The 17,221-nt window shown below is 41.3% G+C and overlaps 1 protein-coding gene across 27 annotated transcripts in view; it reads right to left on the bottom strand.

Annotated features, from left to right (window-relative positions):
* Positions 1-17,221, bottom strand: part of ank3b (ankyrin 3b) — a 200,930-nt gene that overhangs the window by 53,166 nt on the left and 130,543 nt on the right. For all 27 annotated transcript variants that reach the window (XM_072668035.1, XM_072668031.1, XM_072668040.1 and 24 more), the window contains 9 exons: positions 14,914-15,012; positions 14,247-14,345; positions 13,223-13,420; positions 11,905-12,003; positions 11,006-11,104; positions 10,290-10,388; positions 9,461-9,658; positions 2,514-2,612; positions 686-784 (listed from right to left, as the gene is read on the bottom strand). In XM_072668035.1, the coding sequence (XP_072524136.1) occupies positions 686-784; positions 2,514-2,612; positions 9,461-9,658; positions 10,290-10,388; positions 11,006-11,104; positions 11,905-12,003; positions 13,223-13,420; positions 14,247-14,345; positions 14,914-15,012 (1,089 nt within the window). The remainder of the gene's footprint in view (positions 1-685; positions 785-2,513; positions 2,613-9,460; positions 9,659-10,289; positions 10,389-11,005; positions 11,105-11,904; positions 12,004-13,222; positions 13,421-14,246; positions 14,346-14,913; positions 15,013-17,221) is intronic.

Below are 17,221 nucleotides of genomic sequence, written 5' to 3'. Positions count from 1 at the left end.
ACAACAGCATGAGGCTGCTAAAACTTACCCGCACGACATCAGCAAAGCGAGTGGAAGGGGGATGTGAATGAGTATGTACACATACGCACACACACACTTTTGAGGTTGAGGTTTGGACTGCAAGGGGTATGATGGAAAAAGAAAGGAATGTGGACTGGAAGCATATGTGCCTAGGGTTGGAGGAACTGTGGCTGTCTATGTGCTGCATGTACCAAGGATGGGCTCAACTGTCTGAAACCAAGTAGCATAGTGAAGTCTTAGTTCTGCTTCTGGTGGCCCACAGCAGTGTACGGTTTCAAGTATTCTTTGACTCAGCACACCTGGCCGAGCTCATGAAGGGTTTGGTACTCAGATGATGAGCTTGATTAGAGATGTCAGAGCAGAATATAAAACACTAAAATAGAAAATAAAATAATATGTATCTCATGATAAACAAGGGAACTAAAATGACCAATCACAGGCTTTTGTTTCCTGTGTAAGATTGTAAAAAAAGACACGACAGACACATTCAATCCAGCACATATATTGTCACTGTTTAAAAAAAAAAAAACTTTTGCTCCTGCCTCCTAATTAGTCGCATTTCCCTGTTATAATGTTTTACCAATAAAAAAAAGCATTACTTAAATGTACAAATAGTTATATGAACGTGTGAGCATGTTAGTGAGTGTCTGTGTGTGTATGTTACCTTGGCAGCAGCATGTGGGGAGGCTCCCTGGTCCAGGAGAAGAAGTGCCACTTTCTGGTTATCATAGTGCGCAGCTACATGCAGTGGAGTTAGTCCGCTCTACAAACACACACACAGCGCACACGTTTGCATGTGAATAAGAGTGAGACAAACTGTGCGGAGGAGTGCCAGCAGACCTCCATCAGATTTACAACACTCCCATTATAACTATAAGGGATAGGTTGAGTTCAAAGCCCCAGTCAGGAAGCCTCACAATTGACCGGGGACAGAGCTACCATAGAAGAACCTCTTTTGTTCCATAAAGAACCATGTTTGCAATAGGGAGGTGTAAGTGTGAAGGAAGTTGTAATGGTCTAAAGAATCTTCAACTGATTCTTATCAACCTAATAATTTGTCACACTCACACATCTCTATTACAAACTTGAAAATATAGATGTGGTGGCTCTGTGGTTAGAGTGCTGGGTTGGGCCCTTAAGCAAGGCCCTTGATCCAAGGGTGCTATAGCATGGGTGACCCTGTGCTCTGACCCTGGCTTATGCAAAGAGAAGAATTTTTCAATTTGTATTGTACCTGTTATTAAAAACAATAAAGGCACATTACAGCATTGAAGTTTTTCAACTAGTGGTTAATAAATATTTTTTTCCAGTGGTCTTGAAAGTATGCTCACAAAAAAAAAAATACTGTTGTTAATTACTTGGAAGCCATTGGGTTTAACATATCTTGTCTCACAGGGTTTTTTGGGCCATATAAAACTAATTATGACTGTAATACAGTTATGAAAGACAGGAAGTGTGGGCTTCAATACAGGGTCTATCACGTTAATTAGACTTACTGGTCTAAGAAAAATCATCTGATCAGACTATGGGTGGAAATGATCACGCACGGACAAAACAGACATTACCTCAAATAAAAAAAAATAAAGCAAGCTGTCAGAGTGTCTGTCAGCTCTTCTCTTAACCCAGTCTTATTAGCTATTCATCAGCCTCTCTCTTTGATTGTGTTTGTGTGTACATTTAATTGTGTGGAAGAGACTGTTTTGCAGCTGTTTAGCTGTTATCCTGGTCGGTGTCCTATGTGCCTTGTTCCCCAGTAAATATTTTCAAAGTTGGAATTATGCACATTTTAACAGCAAATGTTCACAGGGGGTATGCCCATTGTATGCATAGTGGACAGTAAATCTGCTGCAACCTACAAGTATCCTCCGCAAAAATATTTCTTTTTCTACTGTACAATTTTCAATAAGAAAAAAAAAATCTGAATTGAATTTCACAATTCATGCAGTAAAAGGTTAAGGTTCAAATCATGGCTTAGCAATTAGCCAGACAGCAGGTATTAAAGCCATACAATCTTTGCTCTTGTGCCTGAGAGATAGGAAAGTGGAAAGTGATGATGTAGAAAAACTCATCAGCGCCTATTCAAAGGGCCAAACAGAGCTGTAAAACAGTCCCGGGTCAGTTACGTGATTGCATGCATTGCACTATTGCATAGTGACAGCTAGTGCGTGTACGTCTGCTCATTTTCACAGAGCAGTATTGCTTTGTAGAGATGCTTATGTAATGGTCTAATAGTTTTGCTCTCATGTCATGCTCAGTGGGCTGCACTGGGAGTGGTTCTAAAAGCTCTCCACTCATTACACCACAGACTGAAAGGTGCAAAGGAGACTGACTGACTTCCATTTTCCATGCTCTGAAAAGAGCAGTGCTCATAAAACAGACTATAATTTGGAAAAAAAAAACTGTGTGTAGTGACATGGATAACATGCCTTCATTCATTTTTTCCCACTCCTGCAGAAATGGTTTATCTTCAGTTCACTGTTGGGCCGCATTACCTTTCCAGATGCATCTGGTGGGGCTCTCTTCTGCAGCAGAAGGTTGGCTACCTCAATCTTGCCATACTTAGCTGCCACATGCAGCGGAGTGAATCCCTTCTGAAAAGAAAAGAGTTCAAAACAGTTAGTATATAGTATATATAGTCATATGCCCTCGATCTAATCAAACTGCACCTAAACTTAAGCTGGAATCAGGCCAAGTTGTTTCACACTACAGTTTGGACAACAACATAAGAGCAGTATGTTGGAGGATATGTGTATGACATGCTTTTAATACAGTAGCCCTGTGCACCTTTAGAAAAAATAAATGGAAGCTGTAAAATAAAATACATTTGCAAAAAGCTGTAAGGCTGTTAATGGTTCTACATAATTCTATAAACATTCTATAATGACTTGTATTTAAAAAGAAATCAATAAACAAAAATGTACAGTATATTATTTACCCTTGAATAACTTCTATTTAAGCATGCTGAACCTGCACTATATAAACTGGACTGGCAGGTTAAACTGTAAACGTTATACGACATGATTCCAAACTTTTGAACAGTATACCATTAGGTGGGGTCTGGAAGGACAGCTAAGACATTATGAAGAACAAGCAGTATTAAGCAGAACAGTGAGTATGATAGGGAGAAACTCCCTCATCCGAGTTGCACAATTTCCCTCCCTGTTGAGTAATCTAAACTCAAGGCCGTTTGGGTTCACTGCCAAAGGTGAAGCAGTGGTGTAACACATCTTTTCACCAACAGTGAGAGAGTGCTCAGTGTTCAGAACTACACTGTTTAATATTCACATCCACTATGTAAACAAGTTTGGGCTTTGGCTGGTGTAAAAGGCCACAGCAGGTCGTCATCTATACAACATCATCAGCAACATCAGCATCATCACACAGTTTCCATTAATCACTACTCCTGAGCTGGAAAGAAGTTTCAGCTTTAGAAGCTATTGTCTGTGGGACCAAGAGTATTCATGTGATATTAATACTTTTTCTCTTAGAACTAGAACTAGAACTAATAAGAATACCATGTGTAGTGACATGTGTATGACAGTGCTCCATATTAAGCAATGCTACAACATAAAAAAAAATTCTTACATTTTCTTAATCAGACAATATTATTTTATTCATTACAAAACTATTTTAATGTATGCAAAATGCAATGTGTGTTAATATGGTAAGTTAAAAGCTTTATTAAATAAACTGAAATATACTGACATTTAGAGTTTCTCACTGTAGAAAAGATATCTGAATAAGATTTAGTACATTATTAAAATAAAGAATTATTGTGCGTTGTCTGACAGAAAGAAGGTAATTTCTTGGCTTGGACACAAATTTTAAGAAAAAAAGTCAAGAGCAGACTTACATTTATTGATACACAATATAAATGTACTTCTATAGTAATGTGAAAATAAATGGTATCACACCATTTCTAATAACTCAGATTTGTAAAGGTTCATTTGAACCTTCATATTTTTTTTTAAACCAAAATATTTGGCAATTTTGCTCAGTAGCTGTAGAGCAAGGTCACAGTTTCAGCAAACACGATCAATCAGTTCTTCCTTCCTCAGTGCATTCCCACGCCATCAGACTTGACAACATTTCAGCCATGTTTGTCTAAGTACATCTGTCACAGACACAAAGACCAGAAACACTGGAGCAATGGCTACAGCAATAGTTGGGGTGCAGAAAGGAGAGCTACTTGAATAAAAAGAAACCAGGACTGGGTGATATGCATATAGAAGGTATAGAAATATGTTTGTGTCGACAGTTGATTATTAATATTATTAGTTGTATGGAAAACGCTGAGACTTCTTCGCAGATGAATCAGAACTCATGGAAATGACAGCAGAGTCAATCAAGAATTTACTCTACTGTAAAGTGTATTATTGTTTCATAATAATCCACTATTTTAATATTAAACAGGAATTCAATATTACATATAGATTTATTTAAAGGGCTCTTATTATGGTCAATAGTAAGTTTGACGTAGTATGGAAACTTGTGTGAAGGTTCAAAACATGCCACTCTTTCTACAGTCCATACAGTCTAGTGCACAATTTTGCATTGAGAATTGATGGTATTTTGTTGAATCCTCCCTCTATTCTTCCCTCCACTCAATGAACACTGCCAATACAGCAAGACAACCCCAAAGCATGATTAATTCTCACTCTTGTATGGTTTCCTTTCATGAAACTAAATGTAGCTCCCTTTCTTTCTCTGAACATACCTTTGCTGATTGTGGCAAATGAGTTCTATTTTGACTTGTTTCCAAAACTCATCTGGCTTCTCTAGATAAGGCCTCCCTCTTGACTCAGCTAAACCCTCCTGCAGGTTCTTGGCAGACATATGGGGATTCTGATTTGCCTTTCTTACCAACATATGAGCAGTTCTCTCTGAAAGTTTTTTTGTTGTTCTAGATCATCTTGACCTTCACAATTCCTCTGAACTGCCACTTCTTCATAACACCATAAGCACCACTTAATAAGACCATAGGCTTGGTCTTCTAATAGCTATTTCCTGCCTTGTGGGCTATGATTACTTTCAATGTCAGATCTTTAGATGGTTGGTGAGAGGAACACATGATTGCTGAGTGTTAGCGCAAGGTTTAGAGAGAATGTATGAACACTGGAAAAGTTTCAGCCTGAACCGAAGCCTGAACAAAACACAAAATACAGGGTAGCCAATCAGTACATCAAATTCTTAGCGCTATCAAAGTTTAGAATAGTAGCAGACTTGAGTGAATGTTGAAAGTGCACTACCAAGCCTTAGCAAAACCAGAAAAAAACAAAGTTAGTAACCATATAAACTAAGACTAATTGATCTGAACATATTGTTCCTGGTTCCATATGAGCCCCAGGCAATTAGTATCAGTATCAACACCCTATTCAGGGTGTTCCTTAGCAAGTTGCACCCTAACCAAATGCTTCTTTCAGAAGTCTTGATATTTGACCACTCTTTTTGACAGACTGGGTAGAGCTCAACTCAGTTTGTTGGGTTCCTGGCACAATAGGGTTGAGTTCCGGACTTTGGAAAAGCCATTCAATGTGTTCGGGGCCATTGTCCTGTTGGAACACCCAATTGCGTCCAACTTTCGACCGTCTAGCTGATGGTTGGAGGTTGTGCTGAAAAGTTGTTCTGAATCTGTCCTCCTTTTTTTATTATTTCATACACTTTTGTTGTTTTCTCTGGCAGAAAAACAGCCCCAGAGTGTGATGCTACCACCACCATGTTTAACAGTTAGCGCAGTGTGGGATACCTCACTTTCTGTCTATCGATTTGTCTTTCTTTCTGTCTCTCATGTGCATACACATACATTGTTCACAAGTGGTATGATGGATTACGGATAATGCCCTACAGTCTGGGACGCATGGGACTTACTCATTGAGCAAAGTACTAGAAAACAACTAGAAAAGGGAATTTCCTGAAGGAAACGCAGAATGGATATGCAGTTTAAGTGGTTCTCACTTAAGGCAGGCAGTTGCTAGTATTGCAGGTGATTTCTATGGTGTTGCTAGCTGGTTGCAATGGTACCCCCAAGTGGTTGCTAAGGTGTTGCTTAGTGGTTGATGGGGTGTCACTTGGCAGCTGCTACAGTAGTACTAAGATATTGCTAAGTGTTTGCTATGGTATCCCAGGTGCTATGGTGTTGTGGTAGTGGTTGCTTGGATGGTTCTAGGTGGTTGCTAGGCAGTTGCTAGGGTGTCTCAGGTGGTTGCTCAATTGTTGCCATGTGGTTATTGCTGATCCAAAAACATCATCCAATCTATGACCAAACCATTGGTCCAACCATTGGAGATTTGTGATCCATTACCCAACTGCTGTTCACACAAGCATATGTAGCTTTGACCATCTGCCTGTAGGTGTTAGTAGTATTGTAAATCTGTAGTTTCCACAGTTGTCTTGGCCTCTGCAGTGCAGTACCATGTGTTTGAGTCATGGGCTGCTGTCAGGCCTGACTGCTTCTCTAGTATCTGTGGGGGTGGCTGGCACCGTTTAGCATCGATACTGGTCAGATCCAGCTGTGGTGTGTGTGTGTGGGAGACACAAACATACATTTCCTGAGTAGACTTTCCACTGTCCTCTCTGCACTTTAGGGTGTGAAATCTTAGACAGCAGATGCTGCTCTGTAAAGAGTTCATCAAGGTCTCCAGTGATGAGGTGTCCTCCTCCTCTCCATCACCAACTCAGGGAACAGAGGAAAATACTTATAGGAATACCGTAGTGGAAAAGCACACACTTTTCCACCTTGACTCAAATGTATTTGTATATGTGTCTAAGGTTTGCTTCTTTAGATTTGAGCTGGAGGTACGAGGCTAATGTAGCTATGGTTTCTGATGCTGTATAATGTTATCTATTCAGCTGGACCGAGGTAAAGCTAAACATTATCTCTACCAGTAGAGAAGTTTGACTAAGTAAGTCTATCAGTTTATAAATTAGTTGTTAAGTGGATGATGTGAAATGGTGTGTTGTAGAGAAACCAACCACCTTTCAAGTTTGCACTGCTGGCAACTGGAGCCAGGGGATATGATGCCCACAGCACAAATATGGCTATTGTTTTGCTATCCAGATTGATCACTGAACCTACACGTCTTCTATATTAACATTTATTCCATTTGTCTGATCCAAAGTGTTTTATCTTATCCAAAGTAACATATATTTGATACACAAGTAACACACAAACCCTAGTCTTCTACAGCAGCGGTGTTACCCACTATACTACACCAACCACTTCTTCTGATAGATCTGCGCAGCCATCTTATCATACAAATACACTATTAACACCCAACCAACCATCTGGCAACACCTGAGACACCATAGCAACTGCCTAGCAACCACCTAGAACCGTAGGAAGCACTCGGGATACCATAGCAAACACCTACATTACTTACTATATTACCCGAGACAGCAGCAAGAGAGTGCACTATTTAGTTTTTAGCGTATTTTCCCTCCTCATTAGCGTCTGACCAGGTGTTTGCAAATTCCTCTGCTGTTTCCACTGACTGTAGACTCAAAGCTTTGTCTGCCTAGCACTATTTACGGGGGATAGGAAGTGATCCATCATGGCAGATGATGGAGCTGCTATAAGGTGACTCAGTGATGAGATGAACTGAAGCACATACGTATGCAGGAGCCTTAAATTAAGGCTTAAGGCGTTAAGGCATAGGTCAGGACCAGCACAGCAGAACTGAACGAGTCTGAATCTACACAGAACGAAGGCGGTGTTATGTTTTATGAATGCGACTTTAAGGAGGAATTACTGTCACTTTTCAGGCAGATTAGCATGTGAAGCTGCGCTTTTGTGTGCTCCATGTAGGGCCTGTGGGTTTAGGCTTTTCTGCAAGAAAGAATTTATGCACTAAACGTGTAGCTCGACTCGGGACTTTCATTTGGCCGCCTCAGTGTGTGCGACAGCTTGTCTAAGTGAAGGTGACCCTCTGTAAAGCAGATTGATGACGCACCCACACAATCTGACTCACAGTTTGAAACATCTGTCAGATAGTTGTCCGTGCCCTCTCTGTTTGAGTTTGTTAAGCCACATGGCTATGATGACTGTAACTATTGTAGTGGATTCAACAGACACAACCTCAGTCAGTGTTTCAGTTTCTGTTGGCTTCCATGTAAGGTGATGATGACTAATGTAATTTATTGATGCTTATTCTTCTCTTCCTTTTCTTTTCTTTCTCAGATGTCCACTTATTTGTGTGGGTTTAGATACTAAAACAGTCCTAATTCATTTTCCAACCTCAACTTATCCTTTAGAATCTGTCTATAAGACAGATAAACATGTATTTAAATGGCCTTTGTTCTGATTGGCTGATATGTGCAATATATTATGGCATTATATTGGAGTAGGGGAATGGTTTTATATGAATAACTCATAACAAATAAACTCTCATCAAGTATCATAAAAAATGATCTGGCATATATAAAAAATGTCAAAAATTACATGTAAAGAAGATACCACTTTACATGTAAGTTTAAAGAAGTCCCATTTAGACCTTAAGGGCCCATATATGGATTCATAGCTCCCACAAATAACATAAATACACACATATATACTGCTATATGCATAATATGCAATTTACATGCTATATTTCAGACAAGGCTGCCAGTATAAATGTAGGAGTGTAGGAGGCCTAGAGATTTGGCAGCTTCTCCTTTAAGCTTGAAGGTCAGACCTCCCTCCCCTCCTTTGATGAGATGGGACTGAGAGATAGCACTGAGGAACAGGGAGGAGATGCGGTGGTGGAATGTGAAAACATCACAGGAAATGGAAGTTAAAGACTGAAATTTACAGCAAGTTAGATAGGAGGGAGAAGACTCTTCAGGCATTGCCTTTTTCTTAAACTTTAGAAAATTAAGCCCAGTATGGATGATGTATTTATGTTATTTGTGGGAGCTATGAATCCATATATGGGCCCTTAAGGTCTAAATGGGACTTCTTTAAACTTACATGTAAAGTGGTATCTTCTTTACATGTAATTTTTGACATTTTTTATTTATGCCAGATCATTTTTTATGGTACTTGATGAGAGTTTATTTGTTATGAGTTATTCATATAAAACCATTCCCCTACTCCAATATAATGCCATAATATATTGCACATATCAGCCAATGCACAGCCTTCTTTATGGGGCAGTGGTGGCTCAGCGGTTAGAGCTCCGGGCTGTCGATAACAGGGTTGTGGGTTCGATTCCCGGGCTCGGCAAGCTGCCACTGTTGGGCCCTTGAGCAAGGCCCTTTACCCTCTCTGCTCCCCGGGCGCTGGAGTTGGCTGCCCACCGCTCTGGGTGCGTGTGTGTACTCACTGCCCCTAACATGTGTGTGAGTATGTGTTCACTACCAGATGGGTTAAATGCAGAGGACACATTTCGCTGTACAGTGACAAATACGTGCACCTTTTTTTTTTGAATGTGTGTGTCTGTGTGTCTGTTGGAGTGAGACTGACCTTGGTGGTGATGCTTAGTGAAGCGCCCTGATCCAGCAGGATCGCCGCCACGTCTTTGTGTCCCTCGCGGGCGGCCAGGTGCAGGGGTGTGTATCCTGACGTGGTGGTGGAGTCGGGGCAAGCTCCATGCTGCAGCAGCTGCTGGATGATATCAGGCTTCCCCAGACGACTGGAGATATGTAGGGGGGTCTGGTCATCCTGCACACACACACACACATAAGCGCACAGTTGTTCTCTTGATAAAGAGACGAAACTCTTTTATGGAAATAAAACTTCACAATAACTCGGCTTAGTTATGATGCTTTAGGAAATGATTCAAAGTGTCATGAAATTTGATTCTATTGTTGCGATTCAGTCAGGCCGCAATCACAAACGTGGCTAGCTATTCATGCAGCTGTTGAATACAGATAATAAACTCAGAAAAGTAATACATTTTTCAATGTTTGCAAACAGCCATAAGATTTCATTTGAGCAAAAACACATGCCTCTATTGAAATATTATTTTACACCTTTAAACCTTGTGTTTCATGCAAAGGACTCAAGGTTGAAAAGGTCTCAGTATTAACAAATCAACCAGCCAAACATTCAAAAGACATTAGCATGACAATTGAATGAACAGCATTCCAGGCCATTTCAACTGTTCGCTCAGAACAATGTAGCAGACTTCATGCCAATTACGTGCTCCTAATGTCCACAGCTACAGCAGAAATCTACTCTACAGGTTCTAATGAGGTTATATTTTGCTCTAGCCCACTGCTGTATGTGTGTATGTAACTGTACATATACTAAATCTTACAATGTCTTTATCTAAGGGTTTCCCCCCTCTTACCTTGGACTTGGCGTCAACGTGTGCTCCATTCTGGACCAGGTATTTGACCACACCTGTCTGTCCGGCCCTGGCAGCCATATGGAGTGCTGTCTCTCCTCTCTACAACACACATACACACACAACACACAAGCAACTCAACACCAGAGAGTATAGGGAAAGGTACCAGTGCACTGCCACACTAAGTCCTTGTGTGTATGTGTGTGTGAGTGTGTGTGGGGGTGTGGATCCTATTAACTAAAGCCAGCCCTCTTTCCTTCCCATCCAGTCTTCTCCAGTCTTTATTATGACGGCTGCGATTAGTCGCACCCCACACACAGCCCAGAAGCACGCTTCTACGGAAAGACTAGCCCAACATCTGACCGACATAAGGTGGAGAGGGGGGCAGTTATAGTCTGGAACTGTAATTACAGGAGTGTTAGCAGACCAGGCCTGCGCTCACACTGTGTTTAAGCGCAAAGAGCAAGACTGTTATTACCCTAAAAGGCCTTATTGCGTCGGGACAGCGGGAAAGCAAAGCCCCAGGAAAAAAACGCCAGCCAATGACAGGTTTCAGATAGGGCCAGAATTCTTTTTGCTGTTTTTGCTTTAAGAGTATCAAGGGTTTTTAGCTATTTGCTGTGTGTGTATGTGTGTGTGTGTGTGTGTGTGTTAGCTGGTGGTGCCTCATAAAAGGCTTTGACTCGAGGATTAGGTTGGGGGCTTGGTCCAGTACTCACAACGTTGGTTGTGTTTGGCGATGCTCCGTGATTCATCAACTGGGTCACAATGTTTTCATGTCCCATGAAGGCAGCCACATGAATCGGCGTGAGGCCCGACTGGTGGGGAGAGAAAGAGGGTTAGAAACATGCCCCTTTGAAGTGCGAGGAGTGAATTACCTCATTGCACATTCATGTGCTGCTGTTTTACGTCAGCTTTAGACTAACCAGCTCTCACGGCGTCAAGAGAATGAGAGATCTGATTGTTCAACAGCCTCTTCTTCAACAGGACGGTTTCAAAATAGAGATCGTTCCTGTGCATTAAAGCAGCATTATGCAAGAATTGGTATTTCTTGCTCATTTCTTGCCCTTACAGTCAGGAAGTGTCATTCACTGTTTAGGACACCCCTAAAAGACATGCTTTGAACATGCATTTTTGGGCAAGCTGAGAGATACAGAAGTAGCACTGAAAGTGAAGGAGGCATGTGGACTGAATGCGGTTGAGTATTTGTGTGGCAATATTTGTCATATTTGTGTAAAGGTTTTCACACAAATATGACTCGAGATTCTTGGCATCCTGCCCACTTCACTAAAGTTACATAGGGCAGTTAGCAGCGTGCTGAGCCCAAAGATCAACAATAGAGATGCTATTGCAGGCCAGTGGCGTATCACAATGGTTTTAAAGCTAAATTTGAATTAAAAATGTTACATAATGTTGCTTTGAATACAAAAACATACCATATTAAAAAATATCTACCATTTACATTTTGGAAGGTTTTCCAATAATATACTGCATTTCACAATGGCCTTTGGTATTAGGTTTTTCAAAGACACAAGGTTGAAGCACACCATAGACAGACTCTACAGACCACACAAGCAGACATATCTTCTCCCTTTATCTGTCTCACTCTCTCTCTCACCTCTGTCACGGCCTGTATGGACGCTCCGTGCTTCAGCAGTAACTCCATCACTTTGATCCTGTTCTTTTTGCAGGCGATGTGCAGCGGGGTAAAACCATTCTAAAAAAAAAAAAGCGACAGTCAGAGGTCTCGCACGTTCTCTCCGGCAGCAAGCCGTATGGAAAACGCTGCGGCTTCCTCTTTTCTTTCTTTTTTTCCAGGCCTCAGAAGCGCCAGGCAAACATGTGCGCAGGCCGAACGAAAAGCGCTGGGCCTCTGCTGCTGGGAGGTTTGGCAAACTCTTATTTCTACAGTTTCCTTTCAGTTTCTTCCTTTTTTCCCTCCAATAAACTTCAGAGACACGCCCATTCTGTTCCAATTACTTAAGAGCATGACAGAGCATGACAGCATGCTCACAGCCCTCAGCCAACTCTGTGTGTGTGTGTGTGCGTGCAGGCATGTTTTACAGATCTCCATGGTGCTATTGAGGAACAAAGCATGCTCCATGTAACAAGCTTGTCCATGAAAGTAACTCAGTCCTTGCGTTCTGTTACATTTAATAGGTGCCCATAGTCAAAATCCCTGTTACTTTAAATGAACTGATTTTCAACTGATTCTTTTTATGAAGATTAGTGAATCATTTTAGTTTTGTACTATTTTAGAATGGAAAAAGGAAAGGAGCACCATGCAGATGTTTGGGCACCCCAAGAGTTTTAAGCACTTAGTTTACCAAGGTCTCTTGTAAAACCTTGTTAGAGCTATAGCTTATTCTCAGGCATCGTTAGCTTCCTAGCACTGATGTCCACAAAGCAGGAGAAGACTATCAAAAAAGACAAAAAAGCTTTTCCGATAGTCGTGTCCTCAGTTCCTAATATAATAAAGAAATTGCAGTTAACAGGAATAGTGGTTGATGGCAGTCAGGAGCAGGTGGTGAATCTGAGGTCTGGAAGACCAAGAAAACTTCCAGTGAGACCTGCTCATAGGATTGCAAGAAGGACAAATCCGAAAGAGTCTGGAGTGGTGAAATGACGCCTGCACAAATACGACCTTTATATGGTTTAAGGAAGCTATGTAATTAATTGGGTTTGCAGTTTGCAGAGTGCTAATTGGTGGCATATAAGCTTTTATTGCTTGTTAATTCAGTCAACCTTGCAGCTCCAGTGCAAAGCAAATTTAAGACACTAAACAAATCTTTCAACTCCATATGAGGTATAGAAATTGGGCATGTGCCATTTTTGCCATAGTGAACTGTACTGTGTTACATTTATAGCTATCATTTGACTCACTATTAACTATTCTGCTATGCACTGGGGTTGTTCTGCCCACTGTTTCAACTCACCAGTGCTTTGGCATTGGGGTTGGCCTTCTTGTCCACAATGACCTTGGCCACCTTGTAGTGTCCGCAGTGGGCAGCAACATGCAGGGCAGTCAGGTAATCATTGGTGACATCGTCCACGGGCACATCATGATGAAGCAGGAGCTGAACACAGTTCAGGTGATCGCCTTGTGTGGCCATGTGCAGCGGAGACAGACCATTCTGCGGGACACATACAAAGGTTTGGGTTTTATAATCTTATCGGGATATGAGGTCATACACAAGTTACATTTGTAAATATATGTAAAAAATGTGCCTATAACAAGGCAGCCCCTCAACTCAGCAGCAGAGCACAGGGTACTTTTGTAAGGGAAGCCACAACGAGACCAACAATCACTTTTAAGGAGCTGCAGAGTTCAGTGGCTGCTTTCTGGCCAAAATTCAAAACGCTATTCAAAAATCCATTACTGCCTAATATAATAATAATTCATCAAACACCATCACAAAAGTGAAGCATCATGTTGTAGGGATCCTTTTCTTCAGCATGGGTGGGCATCTTATTAAAACTGAAGGATGGAGCATGCAAACCATAGGACAATACTGCAAGATAACCTGCTTCAGTCTGCTAAAGAAGGCCGAACAAAGGCACAAACTGAAGCAATAAAAACACGAATGTGCTACAATGGCCAAGTCAAACTCCAGATCTCAGCCCAAACAAGAATCTGAGGTATTGAATACTTATGCCAGCAGAATCTTTCAGTTAAAGTCTTGCTAAAGTCTTGCTAAACCCTGCATGAAGGCAACGTGTCCCAAATGCTCTGTCCTGAATTAGAGGCTGTGCTGCATTGTGACATTCAACTGTTGTTACATTATAAAAAGTGTGCCAAGCGTTGCCTTCTGTGACTAGGCAACTTTTTGTTTTCAGCTTTCCGATTCCAGGAAAGTGTAAGTGAAGCAATGGAAAAGTAAATTAAAGGATGAACTACACAGCGTATTCATCACCATAACGGCCCACATCTGTGTGTGGTTAATGCTGATGGGACAGTACTTTGGTCTTGGACAGAATCGGAGCTCCGCGGTCCAGTAGCATCTCCACGACCTGTTCATGACCACTTCTGGCTCCACAATGGAGAGGCGTTAGACCGTCCTGTAGGTTAAAGTGAACACACACATACACAAACACACCCGCACATGTCAACACAAAGACAATATGCAAAAAGCCAACAGCACCATCTAGTCATTTCTGTGCCAAGCCCAACAATAAAGCCCTCTCTGCCTGAGCGCATGTTGTCTTCTAAACTGCACTGGACAAAACAGATGCATTTCTGAGCAGTAATGTCAAGCACATGTTGCCCTCAAATAATGGGATTGTTGTCATTCATCAGATTCAAGCGGAGTGTGTCGTGTGATTATTACAAGCAAGTAAGCGCTGTGGACACTTTGAGGAGAGGCGAGTATGTTTCTAATAAAGTTTTTGGGGCATGAAATGAAGGAGGGGTTAAAAGGGCCAACCACAAATGAATGAGCATTTAATAATAAAGACAGGGCTCTATTAAACTAACTTGACTGCCATCTGAGCCTGTTCTTTTCTGTTTTGTGCATACTGTGCAATGGCTGTCTGGTGGAAAAAAGGCTTAAAACATGAACTCACTTTCTATGGGTTAAATATAGTGTGTAAAGAGAGTGGGCGTGGTTTAAACATGGGCCCCTCTGACCTTGGTTTTGGCGTCGATCCGTGCTCCTCGCTCAAGCAAAAGCTTGACCATGTTGCTGTTTCCTCTCTTCGATGCCACATGGAGAGGTGTGATGTCATTCTGTAGCAGGGCAGGACAAATGAGATGACATGAGAAACAACGCGACAAACACATCCTTCACCGTTTTAACCCCAATATAAGCAATATGTGACCTCAGGGTTTCCTTCAAGCCTAGATTGAGGTTTAAAGAGTATCAACCCTAAATCTATGAAAAAAAAGTTTACCACTTTAGTAAAAGAGAACAAAGGGCATAGTGTGCCAGTATGGTTCAGCTATCTCTCTCCCATTGTCTCTGTCGGAGAATACAGCAGTAGGTTCTTTACATTGTGTAAAACAATCCTGAAGAATGGATCAGCAGAAATGTTCCAAAACTACCTCAAATGAAAGTATAGGTCTGTAAAGTATATAAGCTATCTGGCAGTGCTGCACAGTAACTGTGGAATTAAGCCGTACTGCCCTCTAGTGATGGCTGCACATTCTATCATGTTATCTCTCTCTCTCACACACACACACACACAGCTTCCCAAAAGCCCCGGGAACTACTGCAGTACTCTCTGAATTCTCTATATTTACCACAGAAAGAAAATGCAGCAAAAATCACAAAACCACTAATCATCATCATTGAGCTCTACTGCCTTTGGAAACTGGAAAATTGGAGAAATGTTTCCCTAGTGTTACGACCCTGTGTGTTGGCACTCTGCCTGACCTGCGGGGGCTGTGTAGGTTCGGGCAGGGTGCTGCTTTGGTGACTACGGATTGAGGACACCTGGGAAAGAATCTAAAGCTCTCCTCCAGATTCTCTCTCTCTCTCTGTTTGGATCCTTTCCTTTGTTTGCTAGGCCTCCCTTGTAAGCGTAAGCGTAAGCGTAAGCGTAATTTTTGCAAAGGACAGCATACAACTGCCACCTTCAGCTCCTAAATGGTCTTCATATAATGGTTCAATCTTATGGATAAAACATCCTGTTCTGTGTGATTAAAAAACGTATTTGAACAAAAACTATGTGGGCATTTTCATTTGATTTGGAGTATCAAAAGTATTGGGACACCTGCTCATTTATTGTTTCTACCGAAATCAGAGGTAATAATAATGACCATTCAGCTTCTTGTTGGTATAACTGTCTGTTATAACTGTTTTCTACTAGATTTTGGAGCATTGCTTTGAGGATTTGATTGCATTCAGTGACAAGAGCATTAATGAGAATCTAAAGCTCTCCTCCAGATTCTCTCTCTCTCTCTGTTTGGATCCTTTCCTTTGTTTGCTAGGCCTCCCTTGTTTGGTTTTATTTTGACTTTTGTTGCCACACACATTTGTATTCTACCCTTGATCCTTATGTGTAACTTTTCTTGTTTTTGTGCTTCCCCTAGACTTTATATTTATATTCAATTATATTTGTGTTGAAATTGAACTCGTTGTGTTTCACCTCTTATTATGTTGTGGTTTGAGTGAATGAGCTGGCCGTAACACCAGTCTTTTCTGTATGTCTAAAATTACTAGCTCCACCTGGTGGTTCCTTTGCAGATCAAATTTTCCAGGTAGCACGTTGATTCTACCCAATCCGTCATTGAAATCCGGCCCACATACTGCAACTGTCTACCCGGGGAACAAGTGTTCAGGCAATGGATGATTTCTGACAGTAATGGTTTAAAGAGGTTGAAAAACTCAGATGCTGATATCCCAAAGCTATAACACACAGTTAATCCCAGTACTCCCAGTAATAACAACTAGTAAATGCAGAATGGTTGCGCATCTTAAGTGGCTCTCACTTCTAGGCAGTTGCTATGCTGGCTGGTATGGTATTCCAGGTGATTTCAAAAACGTTGATAGCTGGTTGCTATAATGTTGCTAGGTGGTCATTATATTGTTGCTAGGTGTTTGCTATGGCATGCCATATGGTTGCTATGGTGTTGCTAAGTGTCTGCTAAGGTATTCCAGGTGGCTGCTATGGTGTTCCTACATAGGTGGTTACTATTGTGGTCGTTAAGGTATTTCAGATGGCTGCTATACAGTTGCTCAGTGGTTGCTATGATGTCCCAGGTGGTTGCTCTGGTACCCCATGTGGTTGATTGATTGATTTTACAAGTATATTTGTATGAAGGTATGAACAAACTCTTGTATCCCATTCATTTCTATGTGGATCAGATTTATGGTCTGCAATGACAACCATAATTATTGCAATTATTAACATTATCACAATTACCATGTCTGGCTAGTGTCTAACATTATAATAATTACAGTGTCTGGCCTGCATCTTGGGCCGTAGTAACATGC

Source organism: Salminus brasiliensis, chromosome 22 (genome assembly GCF_030463535.1).
Source record: "Salminus brasiliensis chromosome 22, fSalBra1.hap2, whole genome shotgun sequence".
In the NCBI taxonomy this organism is placed as follows: Eukaryota; Metazoa; Chordata; class Actinopteri; order Characiformes; family Bryconidae; genus Salminus; species Salminus brasiliensis.
The sequence above is the reverse complement of the archived record's forward strand: the minus strand, read 5'-3'. Positions and strand labels throughout refer to the sequence as shown.